Raw genomic sequence first — 27,951 nt, 5'->3', positions numbered from 1 at the left:
CCTCTTTAAACAGGGTCCCTGACGGAGAGACTTCCTCAATAAACAGGGTCCCTGACGGAGAGACTCCCTCTTTAAACAGGGTCCCGACGGACAGACTCCCTCTTTAAAGAGGGTCCCCGAGGGAGTGACTCCCTCTTTAAACAGGGTCCCCGAGGGCGAGACTCCCTCTTTAAACAGGGTCCCTGACGGAGAGACTCCCTCTTTAAACAGGGTCTCCGACGGAGAGACTCCCTCTTTAAACAGTGTCCCCGAAGGTGAGACTCCCTCTTTAAACAGGGTCCCTGACGGAGAGACTTCCTCAATAAACAGGGTCCCTGACGGAGAGACTCCCTCTTTAAACAGGGTCCCTGACGGAGAGACTCCCTCTTTAAACAAGGTCCCCGAGGGAGTGACTCCCTCTTTAAACAAGGTCCCCGAGGGAGAGACTCCCTCATTAAACAGGGTCCCCGACGGAGAGACTCCCTCTTTAAAAAGGGTCCCCGAGGTAGAGACTCCCTCTTTAAACAGGGTCCCCGAGGGAGAGAATCCCTCTTTAAACAGTGTCCCCGACGGAGAGACTCCCTCTATAAACAGGGTCCCTGACGGAGAGACTCCTTATTTAAACAGGGTCCCTGATGGAGAGACTCCCTCTTTAAACAGGGTCCCCGACAGAGAGACTCCCTCTTTAAACAGGGTCCCTGACGGTGAGACTCCCTCTTTAAACAGGGTCCCTGACGGAGAGACTCCCTCTTTAAACAGGGTCTCCGACGGAGAGACTCCCTCTTTAAACAGGGTCCCCGAAGGAGAGACTCCCTCTTTAAACAGGGTCCCTGACGGAGAGACTTCCTCAATAAACAGTGTCACTGACGGAGTGACTCCCTCTTTAAACAGGGTCCCCGACGGAGAGACTCCCTCTTTAAACAGCGTCCCCGAAGGGGAGACTCCCTCTTTAAACAGGGTCCCCGACGGAGAGACTCCCTCTTTAAACAGGGTCCCCGAGGTAGAGACTCCCTCTTTAAACAGGGTCCCTGAGCGAGAGACTCCCTCTTTAAACAGGGTCCCCGACGGAGAGACTCCCTCTTTAAACAGGGTCCCCGACGGAGAGACTCACTCTTTAAACAGGGTCCCCGAGGGAGAGACTCCCTCATTAAACAGCGTCCCTGAGGGAGAGACTCCCTCATTAAACAAGGTCCCCGAGGGAGAGACCCCCTCATTAAACAGGGTACCTAAGGGAGAGACTCCCTCTTTAAACAGGGTCCCCGAGGGAGAGACTCCCTCTTTAAACAGGGTCCCCGAAGGAGAGACTCCCTCTTTAAACAGGGTCCCCGAAGGAGAGACTCGCTCTTTAAACAGGGTCCCTGACGGAGAGAATCCCTTTTAAAACAGGGTCCCCGAGGTAGAGACTCCCTGTTTAAACAGGGTCCCAGAGGGAGAGACTCCCTCATTAAACAGGGTCCCCGAGGGATAGACTCCCTCTTTAAACAGGGTCCCTGAGGGAGAGACTCCCTATTTAAACAGGGTACCCAAGGGAGAGACTCCCTCTTTAAACAGGGTCCCTGACGGAGAGACTCCCTCTTTAAACAGGGTCCCCGAGGGAGAGACGCCCTCTTTAAACAGGGTCCCTGACGGAGAGACTCCCTCTTTAAACAGGGTCCCTGACGGAGAGACTCCCTCATTAAACAGGGTCCCCGAGGGAGAGACTCCCTCATTAAACAGGGTCCCTGAGGGAGAGACTCCCTCATTAAACAGGGTCCCCGAGGGAGAGACTCCCTCTTTAAACAGGGTCCCTGACGGAGAGACTCCCTCTTTAAACAGGGTCCCCGAGGGACAGACACCCTCTTTAAACAGGGTCCCCGAGGGAAAGACTCCCTCTTTAAACAGGGTCACTGACGGAGAGACTCCCTCATTAAACAGGGTCCCTGAGGGAGAGACTCCCTCATTAAACAGGGTCCCTGAGGGAGAGACTCCCTCATTAAACAGGGTCCCCGAGGGAGAGACTCCCTCTTTAAACAGGGTCCCTGAGGGAGAGACTCCCTCATTAAACAGGGTCCCCGAGGGATAGACTCCCTATTTAAACAGGGTCCCTGACGGAGAGACTCCCTCTTTAAACAGGGTCCCTGAGGGAGAGACACCCTCTTTAAACAGGGTCCCCGAGGGAGAGACTCCCTCTTTAAACAGGGTCCCCGAGGGAGAGACTCCCTCTTTAAACAGGGTCCCTGACGGAGAGACTCCCTCATTAAACAGGGTCCCCGAGGGAGAGACTCCCTCATTAAACAGGGTCCCTGAGGGAGAGATTCCCTCTTTAAACAGGGTCCCTGAGGGAGAGATTCCCTCTTTAAACAGGGTCCCCCACAGAGAGACTCCCTCTTTAAACAGGGTCCCTGACGGTGAGACTCCCTCTTTAAACAGGGTCTCCGACGGAGAGACTCCCTCTTTAAACAGGGTCCCCGAAGGAGAGACTCCCTCTTTAAACAGGGTCCCTGACGGAGAGACTTCCTCAATAAACAGTGTCACTGACGGAGTGACTCCCTCTTTAAACAGGGTCCCCGACGGAGAGACTCCCTCTTTAAACAGCGTCCCCGAAGGGGAGACTCCCTCTTTAAACAGGGTCCCCGACGGAGAGACTCCCTCTTTAAACAGGGTCCCCGAGGTAGAGACTCCCTCTTTAAACAGGGTCCCTGAGCGAGAGACTCCCTCTTTAAACAGGGTCCCCGACGGAGAGACTCCCTCTTTAAACAGGGTCCCCGACGGAGAGACTCACTCTTTAAACAGGGTCCCCGAGGGAGAGACTCCCTCATTAAACAGCGTCCCTGAGGGAGAGACTCCCTCATTAAACAAGGTCCCCGAGGGAGAGACCCCCTCATTAAACAGGGTACCTAAGGGAGAGACTCCCTCTTTAAACAGGGTCCCCGAGGGAGAGACTCCCTCTTTAAACAGGGTCCCCGAAGGAGAGACTCCCTCTTTAAACAGGGTCCCCGAAGGAGAGACTCGCTCTTTAAACAGGGTCCCTGACGGAGAGAATCCCTTTTAAAACAGGGTCCCCGAGGTACAGACTCCCTGTTTAAACAGGGTCCCAGAGGGAGAGACTCCCTCATTAAACAGGGTCCCCGAGGGATAGACTCCCTCTTTAAACAGGGTCCCTGAGGGAGAGACTCCCTATTTAAACAGGGTACCCAAGGGAGAGACTCCCTCTTTAAACAGGGTCCCTGACGGAGAGACTCCCTCTTTAAACAGGGTCCCCGAGGGAGAGACGCCCTCTTTAAACAGGGTCCCTGACGGAGAGACTCCCTCTTTAAACAGGGTCCCTGACGGAGAGACTCCCTCATTAAACAGGGTCCCCGAGGGAGAGACTCCCTCATTAAACAGGGTCCCTGAGGGAGAGACTCCCTCATTAAACAGGGTCCCCGAGGGAGAGACTCCCTCTTTAAACAGGGTCCCTGACGGAGAGACTCCCTCTTTAAACAGGGTCCCCGAGGGACAGACACCCTCTTTAAACAGGGTCCCCGAGGGAAAGACTCCCTCTTTAAACAGGGTCACTGACGGAGAGACTCCCTCATTAAACAGGGTCCCTGAGGGAGAGACTCCCTCATTAAACAGGGTCCCTGAGGGAGAGACTCCCTCATTAAACAGGGTCCCCGAGGGAGAGACTCCCTCTTTAAACAGGGTCCCTGAGGGAGAGACTCCCTCATTAAACAGGGTCCCCGAGGGATAGACTCCCTATTTAAACAGGGTCCCTGACGGAGAGACTCCCTCTTTAAACAGGGTCCCTGAGGGAGAGACACCCTCTTTAAACAGGGTCCCCGAGGGAGAGACTCCCTCTTTAAACAGGGTCCCCGAGGGAGAGACTCCCTCTTTAAACAGGGTCCCTGACGGAGAGACTCCCTCATTAAACAGGGTCCCCGAGGGAGAGACTCCCTCATTAAACAGGGTCCCTGAGGGAGAGATTCCCTCTTTAAACAGGGTCCCTGAGGGAGAGATTCCCTCTTTAAACAGGGTCCCCCACAGAGAGACTCCCTCTTTAAACAGGGTCCCCGACAGAGAGACTCCCTCTTTAAACAGGGTCCCTGACGGAGAGACTCCCTCTTTAAACAGGGTCTCCGACGGAGAGACTCCCTCTTTAAACAGGGTCCCCGAAGGAGAGACTCCCTCTTTAAACAGGGTCCCTGACGGAGAGACTTCCTCAATAAACAGGGTCCCTGACGGAGAGACTCCCTCTTTAAACAGGGTCCCGACGGATAGACTCCCTCTTTAAACAGGGTCCCCGAGGGAGTGACTCCCTCTTTAAACAGGGTCCCCGAGGGCGAGACTCCCTCGTTAAACAGGGTCCCTGATGGAGAGACGCCCTCTTTAAACACGGTCCCTGACGGAGAGACTTCCTCATTAAACAGGGTCCCTGAGGGAGAGACTCGCTCTTTAAACAGGGTCCCCGACGGAGAGACTCCCTCTTTAAACAGGGTCCCCGACGGAGAGACTCCGTCTTTAAACAGGGTCCCCGAGGTAGAGACTCCCTCTTTAAACAGGGTCCCTGAGGGAGAGACTCCCTCTTTAAACAGGGTCCCCGAGGGAGAGACTCCCTCTTTAAACAGGGTCCCCGACGGAGAGACTCCCTCTTTAAACAGGGTCCCTGACGGAGAGACTCCCTCTTTAAACAGGGTCCCTGAGGGAGAGACTCCCTATTTAAACAGGGTACCCGAGGGAGAGACTCCCTCTTTAAACAGGTTCCCTGACGGAGAGACTCCCTCTTTAAACAGTATCCCCGAGGGAGAGACTCCCTCTTTAAACAGGGTCCCTGACGGAGAGACTCCCTCTTTAAACAGGGTCCCTGACGGAGAGACTCCCTCATTAAACAGTGTCCCCGAGGGAGAGACTCCCTCATTAAACAGGGTCCCTGAGGGAGAGACTCCCTCATTAAACAGGGTCCCCGAGGGAGAGACCCCCTTATTAAACAGGGTACCTGAGGGAGAGACTCCCTCTTTAAACAGGGTCCCCGAGGGAGAGACTCCCTCTTTAAACAGGGTCCCTGAGGGAGAGATTCCCTCTTTAAACAGGGTCCCCCACAGAGAGACTCCCTCTTTAAACAGGGTCCCCGACAGAGAGACTCCCTCTTTAAACAGGGTCCCTGACGGTGAGACTCCCTCTTTAAACAGGGTCCCTGATGGAGAGACTCCCTCTTTAAACAGGGTCTCCGACGGAGAGACTCCCTCTTTAAAGAGGGTCCCCGAAGGAGAGACTCCCTCTTTAAACAGGGTCCCTGACGGAGAGACTTCCTCAATAAACAGGGTCCCTGACGGAGAGACTCCCTCTTTAAACAGGGTCCCGACGGACAGACTCCCTCTTTAAAGAGGGTCCCCGAGGGAGTGACTCCCTCTTTAAACAGGGTCCCCGAGGGCGAGACTCCCTCTTTAAATAGGGTCCCTGATGGAGAGACTCCCTCTTTAAACAGGGTCCCTGACGGAGAGACTCCCTCTTTAAACAGGGTCCCGACGGATAGACTCCCTCTTTAAACAGGGTCCCCGAGGGAGTGACTCCCTCTTTAAACAGGGTCCCCGAGGGCGAGACTCCCTCTTTAAACAGGGTCCCTGATGGAGAGACGCCCTCTTTAAACAGGGTCCCTGACGGAGAGACTTCCTCATTAAACAGGGTCCCCGACGGAGAGACTCCCTCTTTAAACAGGGTCCCCGAGGTAGAGACTCCCTCTTTAAACAGGGTCCCTGAGGGAGAGACTCCCTCTTTAAACAGGGTCCCCGAGGGAGAGACTCCCTCTTTAAACAGGGTCCCCGACGGAGAGACTCCCTCTTTAAACAGGGTCCCTGACGGAGAGACTCCCTCTTTAAACAGGGTCCCTGAGGGAGAGATTCCCTCTTTAAACAGGGTCCCCCACAGAGAGACTCCCTCTTTAAACAGGGTCCCCGACAGAGAGACTCCCTCTTTAAACAGGGTCCCTGACGGTGAGACTCCCTCTTTAAACAGGGTCACTGATGGAGAGACTCCCACTTTAAACAGGGTCTCCGACGGAGAGACTCCCTCTGTAAACAGGGTCCCCGACGGAGAGACTCCCTCTTTAAACAGGGTCCCGACGGAGAGACTCCCTCTTTAAAGAGGGTCCCCGAGGGAGTGACTCCCTCCTTAAACTGGGTCCCCGAGGGCGAGACTCCCTCTTTAAACAGGGTCCCTGATGGAGAGACTCCCTCTTTAAACAGGGTCCCTGACGGAGAGACTCCCTCATTAAACAGGGTCCCCGAAGGAGAGACTCCCTCTTTAAACAGGGTCCCTGAGGGAGAAACTCCCTATTTAAACAGGGTCCCCGAGGGAGAGGCTCCCTCTTTAAACAGGGTCCCTGACGGAGAGACTCCCTCTTTAAACAGGGTCCCCGAAGGAGAGACTCGCTCTTTAAACAGGGTCCCTGACGGAGAGAATCCCTTTTAAAACAGGGTCCCCGAGGTAGAGACTCCCTGTTTAAACAAAGTCCCAGAGGGAGAGACTCCCTCATTAAACAGGGTCCCCGAGGGATAGACTCCCTCTTTAAACAGGGTCCCTGAGGGAGAGACTCCCTATTTAAACAGGGTACCCAAGGGAGAGACTCCCTCTTTAAACAGGGTCCCTGACGGAGAGACTCCCTCTTTAAACAGGGTCCCCGAGGGAGAGACGCCCTCTTTAAACAGGGTCCCTGACGGAGAGACTCCCTCTTTAAACAGGGTCCCTGACGGAGAGACTCCCTCATTAAACAGGGTCCCCGAGGGAGAGACTCCCTCATTAAACAGGGTCCCTGAGGGAGAGACTCCCTCATTAAACAGGGTCCCCGAGGGAGAGACTCCCTCTTTAAACAGGGTCCCTGACGGAGAGACTCCCTCTTTAAACAGGGTCCCCGAGGGACAGTCACCCTCTTTAAACAGGGTCACCGAGGGAAAGACTCCCTCTTTAAACAGGGTCCCTGACGGAGAGACTCCCTCATTAAACAGGGTCCCTGAGGGAGAGACTCCCTCATTAAACAGGGTCCCTGAGGGAGAGACTCCCTCATTAAACAGGGTCCCCGAGGGAGAGACTCCCTCTTTAAACAGGGTCCCTGAGGGAGAGACTCCCTCATTAAACAGGGTCCCCGAGGGATAGACTCCCTATTTAAACAGGGTCCCTGACGGAGAGACTCCCTCCTTAAACAGGGTCCCTGAGGGAGAGACACCCTCTTTAAACAGGGTCCCCGAGGGAGAGACTCCCTCTTTAAACAGGGTCCCCGAGGGAGAGACTCCCTCTTTAAACAGGGTCCCTGACGGAGAGACTCCCTCATTAAACAGGGTCCCCGAGGGAGAGACTCCCTCATTAAACAGGGTCCCTGAGGGAGAGATTCCCTCTTTAAACAGGGTCCCTGAGGGAGAGATTCCCTCTTTAAACAGGGTCCCCCACAGAGAGACTCCCTCTTTAAACAGGGTCCCCGACAGAGAGACTCCCTCTTTAAACAGGGTCCCTGACGGAGAGACTCCCTCTTTAAACAGGGTCTCCGACGGAGAAACTCCCTCTTTAAACAGGGTCCCCGAAGGAGAGACTCCCTCTTTAAACAGGGTCCCTGACGGAGAGACTTCCTCAATAAACAGGGTCCCTGACGGAGAGACTCCCTCTTTAAACAGGGTCCCGACGGATAGATTCCCTCTTTAAACAGGGTCCACATGGGAGTGACTCCCTCTTTAAACAGGGTCCCCGAGGGCGAGACTCCCTCTTTAAACAGGGTCCCTGATGGAGAGACGCCCTCTTTAAACAGGGTCCCTGACGGAGAGACTCCCTCATTAAACAGGGTCCCTGAGGGAGAGACTCGCTCTTTAAACAGGGTCCCCGACGGAGAGACTCCCTCTTTAAACAGGGTCCCCGACGGAGAGACTCCGTCTTTAAACAGGGTCCCCGAGGTAGAGACTCCCTCTTTAAACAGGGTCCCTGAGGGAGAGACTCCCTCTTTAAACAGGGTCCCCGAGGGAGAGACTCCCTCTTTAAACAGGGTCCCCGACTGAGAGACTCCCTGTTTAAACAGGGTCCCTGACGGAGAGACTCCCTCTTTAAACAGGGTCCCTGAGGGAGAGACTCCCTATTTAAACAGGGTACCCGAGGGAGAGACTCCCTCTTTAAACAGGTTCCCTGACGGAGAGACTCCCTCTTTAAACAGTATCCCCGAGGGAGAGACTCCCTCTTTAAACAGGGTCCCTGACGGAGAGACTCCCTCTTTAAACAGGGTCCCTGACGGAGAGACTCCCTCATTAAACAGTGTCCCCGAGGGAGAGACTCCCTCATTAAACAGGGTCCCTGAGGGAGAGACTCCCTCATTAAACAGGGTCCCCGAGGGAGAGACCCCCTTATTAAACAGGGCACCTGAGGGAGAGACTCCCTCTTTAAACAGGGTCCCTGAGGGAGAGATTCCCTCTTTAAACAGGGTCCCCCACAGAGAGACTCCCTCTTTAAACAGGGTCCCCGACAGAGAGACTCCCTCTTTAAACAGGGTCCCTGACGGTGAGACTCCCTCTTTAAACAGGGTCCCTGATGGAGAGACTCCCTCTTTAAACAGGGTCTCCGACGGAGAGACTCCCTCTTTAAAGAGGGTCCCCGAAGGAGAGACTCCCTCTTTAAACAGGGTCCCTGACGGAGAGACTTCCTCAATAAACAGGGTCCCTGACGGAGAGAGTCCCTCTTTAAACAGGGTCCCGACGGACAGACTCCCTCTTTAAAGAGGGTCCCCGAGGGAGTGACTCCCTCTTTAAACAGGGTCCCCGAGGGCGAGACTCCCTCTTTAAACAGGGTCCCTGATGGAGAGACTCCCTCTTTAAACAGGGTCCCTGACGGAGAGACTCCCTCTTTAAACAGGGTCCTGACGTATAGACTCCCTCTTTAAACAGGGTCCCCGAGGGAGTGACTCCCTCTTTAAACAGGGTCCCCGAGGGCGAGACTCCCTCTTTAAACAGGGTCCCTGATGGAGAGACGCCCTCTTTAAACAGGGTCCCTGACGGAGAGACTTCCTCATTAAACAGGGTCCCTGAGGGAGAGACTCGCTCTTTAAACAGGGTCCCCGACGGAGAGACTCCCTCTTTAAACAGGGTCCCCGACGGAGAGACTTCCTCTTTAAACAGGGTCCCCGAGGTAGAGACTCCCTCTTTAAACAGGGTCCCTGAGGGAGAGACTCCCTCTTTAAACAGGGTCCCCGAGGGACAGACTCCCTTTTTAAACAGGGTCCCCGACGGAGAGACTCCCTCTTTAAACAGGGTCCCCGAGGGATAGACTCCCTCTTTAAACAGGGTCCCTGAGGGAGAGACTCCCTATTTAAACAGGGTACCCGAGGGAGAGACTCCCTCTTTAAACAGGGTCCCTGACGGAGAAACTCCCTCTTTAAACAGTGTCCCCGAGGGAGAGACTCCCTCTTTAAACAGGGTCCCTGACGGAGAGACTCCCTCTTTAAACAGGGTCCCTGACGGAGAGACTCCCTCATTAAACAGGGTCCCCGAGGGAGAGACTCCCTGATTAAACAGGGTCCCTGAGGGAGAGACTCCCTCATTAAACAGGGTCCCCGAGGGAGAGACCCCCTTATTAAACAGGGTACCTGAGGGAGAGACTCCCTCTTTAAACAGGGTCCCCGAGGGAAAGACTCCCTCTTTAAACAGGGTCCCTGAGGGAGAGATTCCCTCTTTAAACAGGGTCCCCCACAGAGAGACTCCCTCTTTAAACAGGGTCCCCGACAGAGAGACTCCCTCTTTAAACAGGGTCCCTGACGGTGAGACTCCCTCTTTAAACAGGGTCCCTGATGGAGAGACTCCCTCTTTAAACAGGGTCTCCGACGGAGAGACTCCCTCTGTAAACAGGGTCCCCGACGGAGATACTCCCTCTTTAAACAGGGTCCCGACGGAGAGACTCCCTCTTTAAAGAGGGTCCCCGAGGGAGTGACTCCCTCCTTAAACTGGGTCCCCGAGGGCGAGACTCCCTCTTTAAACAGGGTCCCTGATGGAGAGACTCCCTCTTTAAACAGGGTCCCTGACGGAGAGACTCCCTCATTAAACAGGGTCCCCGAAGGAGAGACTCCCTCTTTAAACAGGGTCCCTGAGGGAGAAACTCCCTATTTAAACAGGGTCCCCGAGGGAGAGACTCCCTCTTTAAACAGGGTCCCCGAGGGAGAGACTCCCTCTTTAAACAGGGTCCCTGAGGGAGAGATTCCCTCTTTAAACAGGGTCCCCCACAGAGAGACTCCCTCTTTAAACAGGGTCCCCGACAGAGAGACTCCCTCTTTAAACAGGGTCCCTGATGGAGAGACTCCCTCTTTAAACAGGGTCTCCGACGGAGAGACTCCCTCTTTAAACAGGGTCCCCGAAAGAGAGACTCCCTCTTTAAACAGGGTCCCGATGGAGAGACTCCCTCTTTAAACAGGGTCCCCGAGGGAGTGACTCCCTCTTTAAACAGGGTCCCCGAGGGCGAGACTCCCTCTTTAAACAGGGTCCCTGATGGAGAGACTCCCTCTTTAAACAGGGTCCCTGACGGAGAGACACCCTCATTAAACAGGGTCCCCGAAGGAGAGACTCCCTCTTTAAACAAGGTCCCCGAGGGAGAGACTCCCTCTTTAACCAGGGTCCCTGAGGGAGAGACTCCCTCATTAAACAGAGTCCCCGAAGGAGAGACTCCCTCTTTAAACAGGGTCCCCGACGGAGAGACTCCCTCTTTAAACAGGGTCCCCGAGGTAGAGACTCCCTCTTTAAACAGGGTCCCCGAGGGAGAGACACCCTCTTTAAACAGGGTCCCCGACGGAGAGACTCCCCCTTTAAAAAGGGTCCCCGACGGAGAGACTCCCTCTTTAAACAGGGTCCCTGACGGAAAGACTCCCTCTTTAAAAAGGGTCCCTGACGGAGAGACTCCCTCATTAAACAGGGTCCCCGAGGGAGAGACTCCCTCATTAAACAGGGTCCCTGAGGGAGAGACTCCCTCATTAAACAGGTCCCCAAGGGAGAGACTCCCTCTTTAAACAGGGTCCCCGAAGGAGAGACTCCCTCTTTAAACAGGGTCCCTGACGGAGAGACTTCCTCAATAAACAGGGTCCCTGACGGAGAGACTCCCTCTTTAAACAGGGTCCCCGAGGGAGTGACTCCCTCTTTAAATAGGGTCCCTGAGGGAGAGACTCGCTTTTTAAACAGGGTCCCCGACGGAGAGACTCCCTCTTTAAACAGGGTCCCCGACGGAGAGACTCCCTGTTTAAACAGGGTCCCCGAGGTAGAGACTCCCGCTTTAAACAGGGTCCCTGAGGGAGAGACTCCCGCTTTAAACAGGGTCCCCGACGGAGAGACTCCCTCTTTAAACAGGGTCCCCGAGGGAGAGACTCCCTCATTAAACAGGGTCCCTGAGGGAGAGACTCCCTCATTAAACAGGGTCCCCGAGGGAGAGACCCCCTCATTAAACTGGGTCCCGGAGGGAGAGACTCCCTCATTAAACAGGGTCCCCGAGGGAGAGACCCCCTCATTAAACAGGGTACCTGAGGGAGAGACTCCCTCTTTAAACAGGGTCCCCGAGGGAGAGACTCCCTCTTTAAACAGGGTCCCTGAGGGAGAGATTCCCTCTTTAAACAGGGTCCCCCACAGAGAGACTCCCTCTTTAAACAGGGTCCCCGACAGAGAGACTCCCTCTTTAAACAGCGTCCCTGATGGAGAGACTCCCTCTTTAAACAGGGTCTCCGACGGAGAGACTCCCTCTTTAAACAGGGTCCCCGAAGGAGAGACTCCCTCTTTAAACAGGGTCCCGATGGAGAGACTCCCTCTTTAAACAGGGTCCCCGAGGGAGTGACTCCCTCTTTAAACAGGGTCCCTGAGGGCGAGACTCCCTCTTTAAACAGGGTCCCTGATGGAGAGACTCCCTCTTTAAACAGGGTCCCTGACGGAGAGACACCCTCATTAAACAGGGTCCCCGAAGGAGAGACTCCCTCTTTAAACAAGGTCCCCGAGGGAGAGACTCCCTCTTTAACCAGGGTCCCTGAGGGAGAGACTCCCTCATTAAACAGGGTCCCCGAAGGAGAGACTCCCTCTTTAAACAGGGTCCCCGAGGTAGAGACTCCCTCTTTAAACAGGGTCCCCGAGGGAGAGACACCCTCTTTAAACAGGGTCCCCGACGGAGAGACTCCCTCTTTAAAAAGGGTCCCCGACGGAGAGACTCCCTCTTTAAACAGGGTCCCTGACGGAAAGACTCCCTCTTTAAACAGGGTCCCGACGGAGAGACTCCCTCTTTAAAGAGGGTCCCCGAGGGAGTGACTCCCTCCTTAAACTGGGTCCCCGAGGGCGAGACTCCCTCTTTAAACAGGGTCCCTGACGGAGAGACTCCCTCATTAAACAGGGTCTACGAAGGAGAGACTCCCTCTTTAAACAGGGTCCCTGAGGGAGAAACTCCCTATTTAAACAGGGTCCCCGAGGGAGAGGCTCCCTCTTTAAACAGGGTCCCTGACGGAGAGACTCCCTCTTTAAACAGGGTCCCTGACGGAGAGACTCCCTCATTAAACAGGGTCCCCGAGGGAGAGACTCCCTCATTAAACAGGGTCCCTGAGGGAGAGACTCCCTCATTAAACAGGGTCCCCGAGGGAGAGACCCCCTCATTAAACAGGGTACCTGAGGGAGAGACTCCCTCTTTAAACAGGGTCCCCGAGGGAGAGACTCCCTCTTTAAACAGGGTCCCTGAGGGAGAGATTCCCTCTTTAAACAGGGTCCCCCACAGAGAGACTCCCTCTTTAAAAAGGGTCCCCGACAGAGAGACTCCCTCTTTAAACAGGGTCCCTGATGGAGAGACTCCCTCTTTAAACAGGGTCTCCGACGGAGAGACTCCCTCTTTAAACAGGGTCCCCGAAAGAGAGACTCCCTCTTTAAACAGGGTCCCGATGGAGAGACACCCTCTTTAAACAGGGTCCCCGAGGGAGTGACTCCCTCTTTAAACAGGGTCCCCGAGGGCGAGACTCCCTCTTTAAACAGGGTCCCTGATAGAGAGACTCCCTCTTTAAACAGGGTCCCTGACGGAGAGACACCCTCATTAAACAGGGTCCCCGAAGGAGAGACTCCCTCTTTAAACAAGGTCCCCGAGGGAGAGACTCCCTCTTTAACCAGGGTCCCTGAGGGAGAGACTCCCTCATTAAACAGAGTCCCCGAAGGAGAGATTCCCTCTTTAAACAGGGTCCCCGACGGAGAGACTCCCTCTTTAAACAGGGTCCCCGAGGTAGAGACTCCCTCTTTAAACAGGGTCCCCGAGGGAGAGACACCCTCTTTAAACAGGGTCCCCGACGGAGAGACTCCCCCGTTAAAAAGGGTCCCCGAGGGAGAGACTCCCTCATTAAACAGGGTCCCCAAGGGAGAGACTCCCTCTTTAAACAGGGTCCCCGAAGGAGAGACTCCCTCTTTAAACAGGGTCCCTGACGGAGAGACTTCCTCAATAAACAGGGTCCCTGACGGAGAGACTCCCTCTTTAAACAGGGTCCCCGAGGGAGTGACTCCCTCTTTAAATAGGGTCCCTGAGGGAGAGACTCGCTTTTTAAACAGGGTCCCCGAGGTAGAGACTCCCTCTTTAAACAGGGTCCCCGAGGGAGAGACACCCTCTTTAAACAGGGTCCCCGACGGAGAGACTCCCCCTTTAAAAAGGGTCCCCGAGGGAGAGACTCCCTCATTAAACAGGGTCCCCAAGGGAGAGACTCCCTCTTTAAACAGGGTCCCCGAAGGAGAGACTCCCTCTTTAAACAGGGTCCCTGACGGAGAGACTTCCTCAATAAACAGGGTCCCTGACGGAGAGACTCCCTCTTTAAACAGGGTCCCCGAGGGAGTGACTCCCTCTTTAAATAGGGTCCCTGAGGGAGAGACTCGCTTTTTAAACAGGGTCCCCGACGGAGAGACTCCCGCTTTAAACAGGGTCCCTGAGGGAGAGACTCCCGCTTTAAACAGGGTCCCCGAGGGAGAGACTCCCTCATTAAACAGGGTCCCTGAGGGAGAGACTCCCTCATTAAACAGGGTCCCCGAGGGAGAGACCCCCTCATTAAACAGGGTCCCGGAGGGAGAGACTCCCTCATTAAACAGGGTCCCCGAGGGAGAGACCCCCTCATTAAACAGGGTACCTGAGGGAGAGACTCCCTCTTTAAACAGGGTCCCCGAGGGAGAGACTCCCTCTTTAAACAGGGTCCCTGAGGGAGAGATTCCCTCTTTAAACAGGGTCCCCCACAGAGAGACTCCCTCTTTAAACAGGGTCCCCGACAGAGAGACTCCCTCTTTAAACAGGGTCCCTGATGGAGAGACTCCCTCTTTAAACAGGGTCTCCGACGGAGAGACTCCCTCTTTAAACAGGGTCCCCGAAGGAGAGACTCCCTCTTTAAACAGGATCCCGATGGAAAGACTCCCTCTTTAAACAGGGTCCCCGAGGGAGTGACTCCCTCTTTAAACAGGGTCCCCGAGGGCGAGACTCCCTCTTTAAACAGGGTCCCTGATGGAGAGACTCCCTCTTTAAACAGGGTCCCTGACGGAGAGACACCCTCATTAAACAGGGTCCCCGAAGGAGAGACTCCCTCTTTAAACAAGGTCCCCGAGGGAGAGACTCCCTCTTTAACCAGGGTCCCTGAGGGAGAGACTCCCTCATTAAACAGGGTCCCCGAAGGAGAGACTCCCTCTTTAAACAGGGTCCCTGACGGAGAGACTCCCTCTTTAAACAGGGTCCCCGAGGTAGAGACTCCCTCTTTAAACAGGGTCCCCGAGGGAGAGACACCCTCTTTAAACAGGGTCCCCAACGGAGAGACTCCCTCTTTAAACAGGGTCCCTGACGGAAAGACTCCCTCTTTAAAAAGGGTCCCTGACGGAGAGACTCCCTCATTAAACAGGGTCCCCGAGGGAGAGACTCCCTCATTAAACAGGGTCCCTGAGGGAGAGACTCCCTCATTAAACAGGGTCCCCGAGGGAGAGACTCCCTCTTTAAACAGGGTCCCCGAAGGAGAGACTGCCTCTTTAAACAGGGTCCCTGACGGAGAGACTTCCTCAATAAACAGGGTCCCTGACGGAGAGACTCCCTCTTTAAACAGGGTCCCCGAGGGAGTGACTCCCTCTTTAAATAGGGTCCCTGAGGGAGAGACTCGCTTTTTAAACAGGGTCCCCGACGGAGAGACTCCCTCTTTAAACAGGGTCCCCGACGGAGAGACTCCCTCTTTAAACAGGGTCCCCGAGGTAGAGACTCCCGCTTTAAACAGGGTCCCTGAGGGAGAGACTCCCGCTTTAAACAGGGTCCCCGACGGAGAGACTCCCTCTTTAAACAGGGTCCCCGAGGGAGAGACTCCCTCTTTAAACAGGGTCCCTGAGGGAGAGACTCCCTCATTAAACAGGGTCCCCGAGGGAGAGACCCCCTCATTAAACAGGGTCCCGGAGGGAGAGACTCCCTCTTTAAACAGGGTCCCCGACGGAGAGACTCCCTCTTTAAACATGGTCCCCGAAGGAGAGACTCGCTCTTTAAACAGGGTCCCTGACGGAGAGACTCCCTCATTAAACCGGGTCCCTGAGGGAGAGACTCCCTCTTTAAACAGGGTCCCTGAGGGAGAGACTCCCTCGTTAAACAGGGTCCCCGAAGGAGAGACTCCCTCTTTAAACAGGGTCCCTGACGGAGAGACTCCCTTTTTAAACAGGGTCCCCGAGGTAGAGACTCCCTCTTTAAACAGGGTCCCTGAGGGAGAGACTCCCTCATTAAACAGGGTCCCCGAGGGATAGACTCCCTCTTTAAACAGGGTCCCTGACGGAGAGACTCCCTCTTTAAACAGGGTCACCGAGGGATTGACTCCCTCTTTCAACAGGGTCCCCGAGGGAGAGACTCCCTCTTTAAACAAGGTCCCTGACGGAGAGACTCCCTCTTTAAACAGGGTCCCCGAGGGCGAGACTCCCTCTTTAAACAGGGTCCCCAAAGGAGAGACTCCCTCTTTAAACAGGGTCCCTGACGGAGAGACTTCCTCAATAAACAGGGTCCCTGACGGAGAGACTCCCTCTTTAAACATGGTCCCCGAAGGAGAGACTCGCTCTTTAAACAGGGTCCCTGACGGAGAGACTCCCTCATTAAACCGGGTCCCTGAGGGAGAGACTCCCTCTTTAAACAGGGTCCCTGAGGGAGAGACTCCCTCTTTAAACAGGGTCCCCGAAGGAGAGACTCCCTCTTTAAACAGGGTCCCTGACGGAGAGACTCCCTTTTTAAACAGGGTCCCCGAGGTAGAGACTCCCTCTTTAAACAGGGTCCCTGAGGGAGAGACTCCCTCATTAAACAGGGTCCCCGAGGGATAGACTCCCTCTTTAAACAGGGTCCCTGACGGAGAGACTCCCTCTTTAAACAGGGTCACCGAGGGATAGACTCCCTCTTTCAACAGGGTCCCCGAGGGAGAGACTCCCTCTTTAAACAAGGTCCCTGACGGAGAGACTCCCTCTTTAAACAGGGTCCCCGAGGGCGAGACTCCCTCTTTAAACAGGGTCCCCAAAGGAGAGACTCCCTCTTTAAACAGGGTCCCTGACGGAGAGACTTCCTCAATAAACAGGGTCCCCGACGGAGAGACTCCTTCTTTAAACAGGGTCCCGACGGAAAGACTCCCTCTTTAAACAGGGTCCCTGACGGAGAGACTCCCTCATTAAACAGGGTCCCCGAGGGATAGACTCCCTCTTTAAACAGGGTCCCTGACGGAGAGACTCCCTCTTTAAACAGGGTCACCGAGGGATAGACTCCCTCTTTCAACAGGGTCCCCGAGGGAGAGACTCCCTCTTTAAACAAGGTCCCTGACGGAGAGACTCCCTCTTTAAACAGGGTCCCCGAGGGCGAGACTCCCTCTTTAAACAGGGTCCCCAAAGGAGAGACTCCCTCTTTAAACAGGGTCCCTGACGGAGAGACTTCCTCAATAAACAGGGTCCCCGACGGAGAGACTCCTTCTTTAAACAGGGTCCCGACGGAAAGACTCCCTCTTTAAACAGGGTCCCTGATGGAGAGACTCCCTCTTTAAACAGGGTCCCTGACGGAGAGACTCCCTCATTAAACAGGGTCCCTGAGGGAGAGACTCACACTTTAAACAGGGTCCCCGACGGAGAGACTCCCTCTTTAAACAGGGTCCCCGAGGGAGAGACTCCTGCTTTAAACAGGGTCCCCGACGGAGGGACTCCCTCCTTAAACAGGGTCCCCGAGGGAGAGACTCCCTCTTTAAACAGGGTCCCCAAAGGAGAGACTCCCTCTTTAAACAGGGTCCCTGACGGAGAGACTTCCTCAATAAACAGGGTCCCCGACGGAGAGACTCCTTCTTTAAACAGGGTCCCGACGGAAAGTCTCCCTCTTTAAACAGGGTCCCTGATGGAGAGACTCCCTCTTTAAACAGGGTCCCTGACGGAGAGACTCCCTCATTAAACAGGGTCCCTGAGGGAGAGACTCGCACTTTAAACAGGGTCCCCGACGGAGAGACTCCCTCTTTAAACAGGGTCCCCGAGGGAGAGACTCCTGCTTTAAACAGGGTCCCCGACGGAGGGACTCCCTCCTTAAACAGGGTCCCCGAGGGAGAGACTCCCTCTTTAAACAGGGTCCCCGAGGGAGAGACTCCCGCTTTAAACAGGGTCCCCGACGGAGAGACTCCCTCTTTAAACAGTGTCCCCAAAGGAGAGACACCCTCTTTAACAGGGTCCCCGAGGGAGAGACTCCCGCTTTAAACAGGGTCCCCGACAGAGAGATTCCCTCTTTAAACAGGGTCCCTGACGGTGAGACTCCCTCTTTAAACAGGGTCCCTGACGGAGAGACTCCCTCTTTAAACAGGGTCTCCGACGGAGAGACTCCCTCTTTAAACAGGGTCCCCGAAGGAGAGACTCCCTCTTTAAACAGGGTCCCTGACGGAGAGACTTCCTCAATAAACAGGGTCCCTGATGGAGAGACTTCCTCAATAAACAGGGTCCCTGACGGAGAGACTCCCTCTTTAAACAGGGTCCCCAAGGGAGTGACTCCCTCTTTAAATAGGGTCCCTGAGGGAGAGACTCGCTTTTTAAACAGGGTCCCCGACGGAGAGACTCCCTCTTTAAACAGGGTCCCCGACGGAGAGACTCCCTCTTTAAACAGGGTCCCCGAGGTAGAGACTCCCGCTTTAAACAGGGTCCCTGAGGGAGAGACTCCCGCTTTAAACAGGGTCCCCGACGGAGAGACTCCCTCTTTAAACAGGGTCCCCGAGGGAGAGACTCCCTCATTAAACAGGGTCCCTGAGGGAGAGACTCCCTCATTAAACAGGGTCCCCGAGGGAGAGACCCCCTCATTAAACAGGGTCCCGGAGGGAGAGACTCCCTCTTTAAACAGGGTCCCCGACGGAGAGACTCCCTCTTTAAACATGGTCCCCGAAGGAGAGACTCGCTCTTTAAACAGGGTCCCTGACGGAGAGACTCCCTCATTAAACCGGGTCCCTGAGGGAGAGACTCCCTCTTTAAACAGGGTCCCTGAGGGAGAGACTCCCTCTTTAAACAGGGTCCCCGAAGGAGAGACTCCCTCTTTAAACAGGGTCCCTGACAGAGAGACTCCCTTTTTAAACAGGGTCCCCGAGGTAGAGACTCCCTCTTTAAACAGGGTCCCTGAGGGAGAGACTCCCTCATTAAACAGGGTCCCCGAGGGATAGACTCCCTCTTTAAACAGGCTCCCTGACGGAGAGACTCCCTCTTTAAACAGGGTCACCGAGGGATAGACTCCCTCTTTCAACAGGGTCCCCGAGGGAGAGACTCCCTCTTTAAACAATGTCCCTGACGGAGAGACTCCCTCTTTAAACAGGGTCCCCGAGGGCGAGACTCCCTCTTTAAACAGGGTCCCCAAAGGAGAGACTCCCTCTTTAAACAGGGTCCCTGACGGAGAGACTTCCTCAATAAACAGGGTCCCTGACAGAGAGACTCACTCTTTAAACATGGTCCCCGAAGGAGAGACTCGCTCTTTAAACAGGGTCCCTGACGGAGAGACTCCCTCATTAAACCGGGTCCCTGAGGGAGAGACTCCCTCTTTAAACAGGGTCCCTGAGGGAGAGACTCCCTCTTTAAACAGGGTCCCCGAAGGAGAGACTCCCTCTTTAAACAGGGTCCCTGACGGAGAGACTCCCTTTTTAAACAGGGTCCCCGAGGTAGAGACTCCCTCTTTAAACAGGGTCCCTGAGGGAGAGACTCCCTCATTAAACAGGGTCCCCGAGGGCGAGACTCCCTCTTTAAACAGGGTCCCCAAAGGAGAGACTCCCTCTTTAAACAGGGTCCCTGACGGAGAGACTTCCTCAATAAACAGGGTCCCCGACGGAGAGACTCCTTCTTTAAACAGGGTCCCGACGGAAAGACTCCCTCTTTAAACAGCGTCCCTGATGGAGAGACTCCCTCTTTAAACAGGGTCCCTGAGGGAGAGACTCCCTCATTAAACAGCGTCCCCGAGGGATAGACTCCCTCTTTAAACAGGGTCCCTGATGGAGAGACTCCCTCTTTAAACAGGGTCACCGAGGGATAGACTCCCTCTTTCAACAGGGTCCCCGAGGGAGAGACTCCCTCTTTAAACAAGGTCCCTGACGGAGAGACTCCCTCTTTAAACAGGGTCCCCGAGGGCGAGACTCCCTCTTTAAACAGGGTCCCCAAAGGAGAGACTCCCTCTTTAAACAGGGTCCCTGACGGAGAGACTTCCTCAATAAACAGGGTCCCCGACGGAGAGACTCCTTCTTTAAACAGGGTCCCGACGGAAAGACTCCCTCTTTAAACAGGGTCCCTGATGGAGAGACTCCCTCTTTAAACAGGGTCCCTGACGGAGAGACTCCCTCATTAAACAGGGTCCCTGAGGGAGAGACTCGCACTTTAAACAGGGTCCCCGACGGAGAGACTCCCTCTTTAAACAGGGTCCCCGAGGGATAGACTCCTGCTTTAAACAGGGTCCCCGACGGAGGGACTCCCTCCTTAAACAGGGTCCCCGAGGGAGAGACTTCCTCAATAAACAGGGTCCCTGACGGAGAGACTCCCTCTTTAAACAGGGTCCCCGAGGGAGTGACTCCCTCTTTAAATAGGGTCCCTGAGGGAGAGACTCGCTTTTTAAACAGGGTCCCCGACGGAGAGACTCCCGCTTTAAACAGGGTCCCTGAGGGAGAGACTCCCGCTTTAAACAGGGTCCCCGAGGGAGAGACTCCCTCATTAAACAGGGTCCCTGAGGGAGAGACTCCCTCATTAAACAGGGTCCCCGAGGGAGAGACCCCCTCATTAAACAGGGTCCCGGAGGGAGAGACTCCCTCATTAAACAGGGTCCCCGAGGGAGAGACCCCCTCATTAAACAGGGTACCTGAGGGAGAGACTCCCTCTTTAAACAGGGTCCCGACGGAAAGTCTCCCTCTTTAAACAGGGTCCCTGATGGAGAGACTCCCTCTTTAAACAGGGTCCCTGACGGAGAGACTCCCTCATTAAACAGGGTCCCTGAGGGAGAGACTCGCACTTTAAACAGGGTCCCCGACGGAGAGACTCCCTCTTTAAACAGGGTCCCTGAGGGAGAGATTCCCTCTTTAAACAGGGTCCCCCACAGAGAGACTCCCTCTTTAAACAGGGTCCCCGACAGAGAGACTCCCTCTTTAAACAGGGTCCCTGATGGAGAGACTCCCTCTTTAAACAGGGTCTCCGACGGAGAGACTCCCTCTTTAAACAGGGTCCCCGAAGGAGAGACTCCCTCTTTAAACAGGATCCCGATGGAAAGACTCCCTCTTTAAACAGGGTCCCCGAGGGAGTGACTCCCTCTTTAAACAGGGTCCCCGAGGGCGAGACTCCCTCTTTAAACAGGGTCCCTGATGGAGAGACTCCCTCTTTAAACAGGGTCCCTGACGGAGAGACACCCTCATTAAACAGGGTCCCCGAAGGAGAGACTCCCTCTTTAAACAAGGTCCCTGACGGAGAGACTCCCTCTTTAAACAGGGTCCCCGAGGGCGAGACTCCCTCTTTAAACAGGGTCCCCAAAGGAGAGACTCCCTCTTTAAACAGGGTCCCTGACGGAGAGACTTCCTCAATAAACAGGGTCCCCGACGGAGAGACTCCTTCTTTAAACAGGGTCCCGACGGAAAGACTCCCTCTTTAAACAGGGTCCCTGATGGAGAGACTCCCTCTTTAAACAGGGTCCCTGACGGAGAGACTCCCTCATTAAACAGGGTCCCCGAGGGATAGACTCCCTCTTTAAACAGGGTCCCTGACGGAGAGACTCCCTCTTTAAACAGGGTCACCGAGGGATAGACTCCCTCTTTCAACAGGGTCCCCGAGGGAGAGACTCCCTCTTTAAACAAGGTCCCTGACGGAGAGACTCCCTCTTTAAACAGGGTCCCCGAGGGCGAGACTCCCTCTTTAAACAGGGTCCCCAAAGGAGAGACTCCCTCTTTAAACAGGGTCCCTGACGGAGAGACTTCCTCAATAAACAGGGTCCCCGACGGAGAGACTCCTTCTTTAAACAGGGTCCCGACGGAAAGACTCCCTCTTTAAACAGGGTCCCTGATGGAGAGACTCCCTCTTTAAACAGGGTCCCTGACGGAGAGACTCCCTCATTAAACAGGGTCCCTGAGGGAGAGACTCGCACTTTAAACAGGGTCCCCGACGGAGAGACTCCCTCTTTAAACAGGGTCCCCGAGGGAGAGACTCCTGCTTTAAACAGGGTCCCCGACGGAGGGACTCCCTCCTTAAACAGGGTCCCCGAGGGAGAGACTCCCTCTTTAAACAGGGTCCCCAAAGGAGAGACTCCCTCTTTAAACAGGGTCCCTGACGGAGAGACTTCCTCAATAAACAGGGTCCCCGACGGAGAGACTCCTTCTTTAAACAGGGTCCCGACGGAAAGTCTCCCTCTTTAAACAGGGTCCCTGATGGAGAGACTCCCTCTTTAAACAGGGTCCCTGACGGAGAGACTCCCTCATTAAACAGGGTCCCTGAGGGAGAGACTCGCACTTTAAACAGGGTCCCCGACGGAGAGACTCCCTCTTTAAACAGGGTCCCCGAGGGAGAGACTCCAGCTTTAAACAGGGTCCCCGACGGAGGGACTCCCTCCTTAAACAGGGTCCCCGAGGGAGAGACTCCCTCTTTAAACAGGGTCCCCGAGGGAGAGACTCCCGCTTTAAACAGGGTCCCCGACGGAGAGACTCCCTCTTTAAACAGTATCCCCAAAGGAGAGACACCCTCTTTAACAGGGTCCCCGAGGGAGAGACTCCCGCTTTAAACAGGGTCCCCGACAGAGAGATTCCCTCTTTAAACAGGGTCCCTGACGGTGAGACTCCCTCTTTAAACAGGGTCCCTGACGGAGAGACTCCCTCTTTAAACAGGGTCTCCGACGGAGAGACTCCCTCTTTAAACAGGGTCCCCGAAGGAGAGACTCCCTCTTTAAACAGGGTCCCTGACGGAGAGACTTCCTCAATAAACAGGGTCCCTGACGGAGAGACTTCCTCAATAAACAGGGTCCCTGACGGAGAGACTCCCTCTTTAAACAGGGTCCCCGAGGGAGTGACTCCCTCTTTAAATAGGGTCCCTGAGGGAGAGACTCGCTTTTTAAACAGGGTCCCCGACGGAGAGACTCCCTCTTTAAACAGGGTCCCCGACGGAGAGACTCCCTCTTTAAACAGGGTCCCCGAGGTAGAGACTCCCGCTTTAAACAGGGTCCCTGAGGGAGAGACTCCCGCTTTAAACAGGGTCCCCGACGGAGAGACTCCCTCTTTAAACAGGGTCCCCGAGGGAGAGACTCCTTCATTAAACAGGGTCCCTGAGGGAGAGACTCCCTCATTAAACAGGGTCCCCGAGGGAGAGACCCCCTCATTAAACAGGGTCCCGGAGGGAGAGACTCCCTCTTTAAACAGGGTCCCCGACGGAGAGACTCCCTCTTTAAACATGGTCCCCGAAGGAGAGACTCGCTCTTTAAACAGGGTCCCTGACGGAGAGACTCCCTCATTAAACCGGGTCCCTGAGGGAGAGACTCCCTCTTTAAACAGGGTCCCTGAGGGAGAGACTCCCTCTTTAAACAGGGTCCCCGAAGGAGAGACTCCCTCTTTAAACAGGGTCCCTGACGGAGAGACTCCCTTTTTAAACAGGGTCCCCGAGGTAGAGACTCCCTCTTTAAACAGGGTCCCTGAGGGAGAGACTCCCTCATTAAACAGGGTCCCCGAGGGATAGACTCCCTCTTTAAACAGGGTCCCTGACGGAGAGACTCCCTCTTTAAACAGGGTCACCGAGGGATAGACTCCCTCTTTCAACAGGGTCCCCGAGGGAGAGACTCCCTCTTTAAACAATGTCCCTGACGGAGAGACTCCCTCTTTAAACAGGGTCCCCGAGGGCGAGACTCCCTCTTTAAACAGGGTCCCCAAAGGAGAGACTCCCTCTTTAAACAGGGTCCCTGACGGAGAGACTTCCTCAATAAACAGGGTCCCTGACAGAGAGACTCACTCTTTAAACATGGTCCCCGAAGGAGAGACTCGCTCTTTAAACAGGGTCCCTGACGGAGAGACTCCCTCATTAAACCGGGTCCCTGAGGGAGAGACTCCCTCTTTAAACAGGGTCCCTGAGGGAGAGACTCCCTCTTTAAACAGGGTCCCCGAAGGAGAGACTCCCTCTTTAAACAGGGTCCCTGACGGAGAGACTCCCTTTTTAAACAGGGTCCCCGAGGTAGAGACTCCCTCTTTAAACAGGGTCCCTGAGGGAGAGACTCCCTCATTAAACAGGGTCCCCGAGGGAGAGACTCCCTCTTTAAACAAGGTCCCTGACGGAGAGACTCCCTCTTTAAACAGGGTCCCCGAGGGCGAGACTCCCTCTTTAAACAGGGTCCCCAAAGGAGAGACTCCCTCTTTAAACAGGGTCCCTGACGGAGAGACTTCCTCAATAAACAGGGTCCCCGACGGAGAGACTCCTTCTTTAAACAGGGTCCCGACGGAAAGACTCCCTCTTTAAACAGCGTCCCTGATGGAGAGACTCCCTCTTTAAACAGGGTCCCTGAGGGAGAGACTCCCTCATTAAACAGGGTCCCCGAGGGATAGACTCCCTCTTTAAACAGGGTCCCTGATGGAGAGACTCCCTCTTTAAACAGGGTCACCGAGGGATAGACTCCCTCTTTCAACAGGGTCCCCGAGGGAGAGACTCCCTCTTTAAACAAGGTCCCTGACGGAGAGACTCCCTCTTTAAACAGGGTCCCCGAGGGCGAGACTCCCTCTTTAAACAGGGTCCCCAAAGGAGAGACTCCCTCTTTAAACAGGGTCCCTGACGGAGAGACTTCCTCAATAAACAGGGTCCCCGACGGAGAGACTCCTTCTTTAAACAGGGTCCCGACGGAAAGACTCCCTCTTTAAACAGGGTCCCTGATGGAGAGACTCCCTCTTTAAACAGGGTCCCCGACGGAGAGACTCCCTCATTAAACAGGGTCCCTGAGGGAGAGACTCGCACTTTAAACAGGGTCCCCGACGGAGAGACTCCCTCTTTAAACAGGGTCCCCGAGGGAGAGACTCCTGCTTTAAACAGGGTCCCCGACGGAGGGACTCCCTCCTTAAACAGGGTCCCCGAGGGAGAGACTCCCTCTTTAAACAGGGTCCCCAAAGGAGAGACTCCCTCTTTAAACAGGGTCCCTGACGGAGAGACTTCCTCAATAAACAGGGTCCCCGACGGAGAGACTCCTTCTTTAAACAGGGTCCCGACGGAAAGTCTCCCTCTTTAAACAGGGTCCCTGATGGAGAGACTCCCTCTTTAAACAGGGTCCCTGACGGAGAGACTCCCTCATTAAACAGGGTCCCTGAGGGAGAGACTCGCACTTTAAACAGGGTCCCCGACGGAGAGACTCCCTCTTTAAACAGGGTCCCCGAGGGAGAGACTCCTGCTTTAAACAGGGTCCCCGACGGAGGGACTCCCTCCTTAAACAGGGTCCCCGAGGGAGAGACTCCCTCTTTAAACAGGGTCCCCGAGGGAGAGACTCCCGCTTTAAACAGGGTCCCCGACGGAGAGACTCCCTCTTTAAACAGTGTCCCCAAAGGAGAGACTCCCTCTTTAACAGGGTCCCCGAGGGAGAGACTCCCGCTTTAAACAGGGTCCCCGACAGAGAGATTCCCTCTTTAAACAGGGTCCCTGACGGTGAGACTCCCTCTTTAAACAGGGTCCCTGACGGAGAGACTCCCTCTTTAAACAGGGTCTCCGACGGAGAGACTCCCTCTTTAAACAGGGTCCCCGAAGGAGAGACTCCCTCTTTAAACAGGGTCCCTGACGGAGAGACTTCCTCAATAAACAGGGTCCCTGACGGAGAGACTCCCTCTTTAAACAGGGTCCCGACGGAGAGACTCCCTCTTTAAACAGGGTACCCGAGGGCGAGACTCCCTATTTAAACAGGGTCCCTGATGGAGAGACTCCCTCTTTAAACAGGGTCCCTGACGGAGAGACTCCCTCATTAAACAGGGTCCCTGAGGGAGAGATTCGCTCTTTAAACAGGGTCCCCGACGGAGAGTCTCCCTCTTTAAACAGGGTCCCCGAGGTAGATACTCCCTCTTTAAACAGGGTCCCTGAGGGAGAGACTCCCTCTTTAAACAGGGTCCCGAGGGAGAGACTCCCGCTTTAAACAGGGTCCCCGACGGAGAGACTCCCTCTTTAAACTGGGTCCCCGACGGAGAGACTCCCTCTTTAAACAGGGTCCCCGAAGGAGAGACTCCCTCTTTAAACAGGGTCCCTGACGGAGAGACTCCCTCTTTAAACAGGGTCAACGAGGGAGAGACTCCCTCTTTAAACAGGGTCCCTGAGGGAGAGACTCCCTCATTAAACAGGGTCCCCGAGGGATAGACTCCCTCTTTAAACAGGGTCCCTGAGGGAGAGACTCCCTATTTAAACAGGGTACCCGAGGGAGAGACTCCGTCTTTAATCAGGGTCCCTGACGGAGAGACTCCCTCTTTAAACAGGGTCCCCGAGGGAGAGACTCCCTCTTTAAACAGGGTCCCCGAGGGAGAGACTCCCTCTTTAAACAGGGTCCCCGAGGGAGAGACTCCCCCTTTAAACAGGGTCCCCGAGGGAGAGACTCCCTCATTAAACAGGGTCCCCGACAGAGACTCCCTCTTTAAACAAGGTACCCGAGGGAGAGACTCCCTCTTTAAACAGGGTCCCTGACGGAGAGACTCCCTCTTTAAACAGGGTCCTCGAGGGAGAGACTCCCTCATTAAACAGGGTCCCCGACAGAGACTCCCTCTTTAAACAAGGTACCCGAGGGAGAGACTCCCTCTTTAAACAGGGTCCCTGAGGGAGAGACTCCCTCTTTAAACAGGGTCCCCGAGGGAGAGACTCCCGCTTTAAACAGGGTCCCCGACGGAGAGACTCCCTCTTTAAACTGGGTCCCCGACGGAGAGACTCCCTCTTTAAACAGGGTCCCCGAAGGAGAGACTCCCTCTTTAAACAGGGTCCCTGACGGAGAGACTCCCTCTTTAAACAGGGTCAACGAGGGAGAGACTCCCTCTTTAAACAGGGTCCCTGAGGGAGAGACTCCCTCATTAAACAGGGTCCCCGAGGGATAGACTCCCTCTTTAAACTGGGTCCCTGAGGGAGAGACTCCCTATTTAAACAGGGTACCCGAGGGAGAGACTCCGTCTTTAATCAGGGTCCCTGACGGAGAGACTCCCTCTTTAAACAGGGTCCCCGAGGGAGAGACTCCCTCTTTAAACAGGGTCCCCGAGGGAGAGACTCCCTCTTTAAACAGGGTCCCCGAGGGAGAGACTCCCTCTTTAAACAGGGTCCCTGACGGAGAGACTCCCCCTTTAAACAGGGTCCCCGAGGGAGAGACTCCCTCATTAAACAGGGTCCCCGACAGAGACTCCTTCTTTAAACAAGGTACCCGAGGGAGAGACTCCCTCTTTAAACAGGGTCCCTGACGGAGAGACTCCCTCTTTAGACAGGGTCCTCGAGGGAGAGACTCCCTCATTAAACAGGGTCCCCGACAGAGACTCCCTCTTTAAACAAGGTACCCGAGGGAGAGACTCCCTCTTTAAACAGTGTCCCTGATGGAGAGACTCCCTCTTGAAACTGGGTCCTCGAGGGAGAGACTCCCTCTTTAAACAGGGTCCCCGAGGGAGAGACTCCCTCTTTAAACAGGGTCCCCCACAGAGAGACTCCCTCTTTAAACAGGGTCCCCGAGGTAGAGACTCCCTCTTTAAACAGGGTCCCTGACGGAGAGACACCCTCTTTATACAGGGTCCCCGAGGGAGAGACTCCCTCTTTAAACGGGGACCCTAATGGGGCCCGGTGCTCCTCCCCAGTAACTGTTTCAGGCTCGATGTGTCCAATGAGGAGGTTTTACCTTGGACAGGAGTCCAGAATTCCATTGGTCATGCTCAGTTCTGCTCTCTCGCTTGAATGACGCTGTGTGCTGCGGAGCAAGAGGTCACTGGGGCTGACCCTGGCAGTCTTTTGGCCTAGCTCTTCTCCATCTGCTCCCTGCCAATCGTCTGCATTCCTGTAACCGTGCTGCTCAGACAGGCTCCCCTCAATCGATTCGATGGGATCGGACTGTGCAGAGAGCAAAGCGAAGGTTAATAATGTCCTCCCATCGACACACACACACACAAACATAGGCCTGAAATTTCACAGACAGCACGCGAGGCCTGTGCTGGAACAGACTGCCCAGTGTGTGTGTGTAAATGGGGTGGGGGTGGGTGAGGGGGTTAATCCCCCCTCCGATAGGGGAACAGGCTGCCCGGTGTGTGTGTGTGTGTGTGTGTGTGTGTGTGTAAATGGGGTGAGGGGGTTAACCCCTGCTCTGATAGAGGAACAGGCTGCCCGGTGTGTGTGTGTGTGTGTGTGTAAATGGGGAGAGGGTGTGTGAGGGGGTTAACCCCTGCTCCAATAGAGGAACAGGCTGCCCGGTGTGTGTGTGTGTGTGTGTGTGTGTAATTGGGGTGAGGGGGTTAACCCCTGCTCTGATGGAGGAACAGGCTGCCCGGTGTGTGTGTGTGTGTGTGTGTGTGTGTGTGTGTGTGTGTGTAAATGGGGTGAGGAGGTTAACCCCTGCTCT

The 27,951-nt window shown here is 54.9% G+C and overlaps 1 protein-coding gene across 3 annotated transcripts in view; it reads right to left on the bottom strand.

Moving 5' to 3' along the window:
* LOC121269410 (182 kDa tankyrase-1-binding protein-like) overlaps positions 1-27,951 on the bottom strand; it is a 137,142-nt gene that overhangs the window by 25,666 nt on the left and 83,525 nt on the right. For all 3 annotated transcript variants that reach the window (XM_041174021.1, XM_041174025.1, XM_041174024.1), the window contains exon 7: positions 27,238-27,446. In XM_041174021.1, coding sequence (XP_041029955.1) covers positions 27,238-27,446 — 209 coding nt within the window. The remainder of the gene's footprint in view (positions 1-27,237; positions 27,447-27,951) is intronic.

This window comes from Carcharodon carcharias, chromosome 24 (assembly GCF_017639515.1).
Source record: "Carcharodon carcharias isolate sCarCar2 chromosome 24, sCarCar2.pri, whole genome shotgun sequence".
Classification (NCBI taxonomy): Eukaryota; Metazoa; Chordata; class Chondrichthyes; order Lamniformes; family Lamnidae; genus Carcharodon; species Carcharodon carcharias.
Note: the sequence above shows the minus strand (reverse complement) of the source record. Positions and strands in the feature narration are given on the sequence as shown.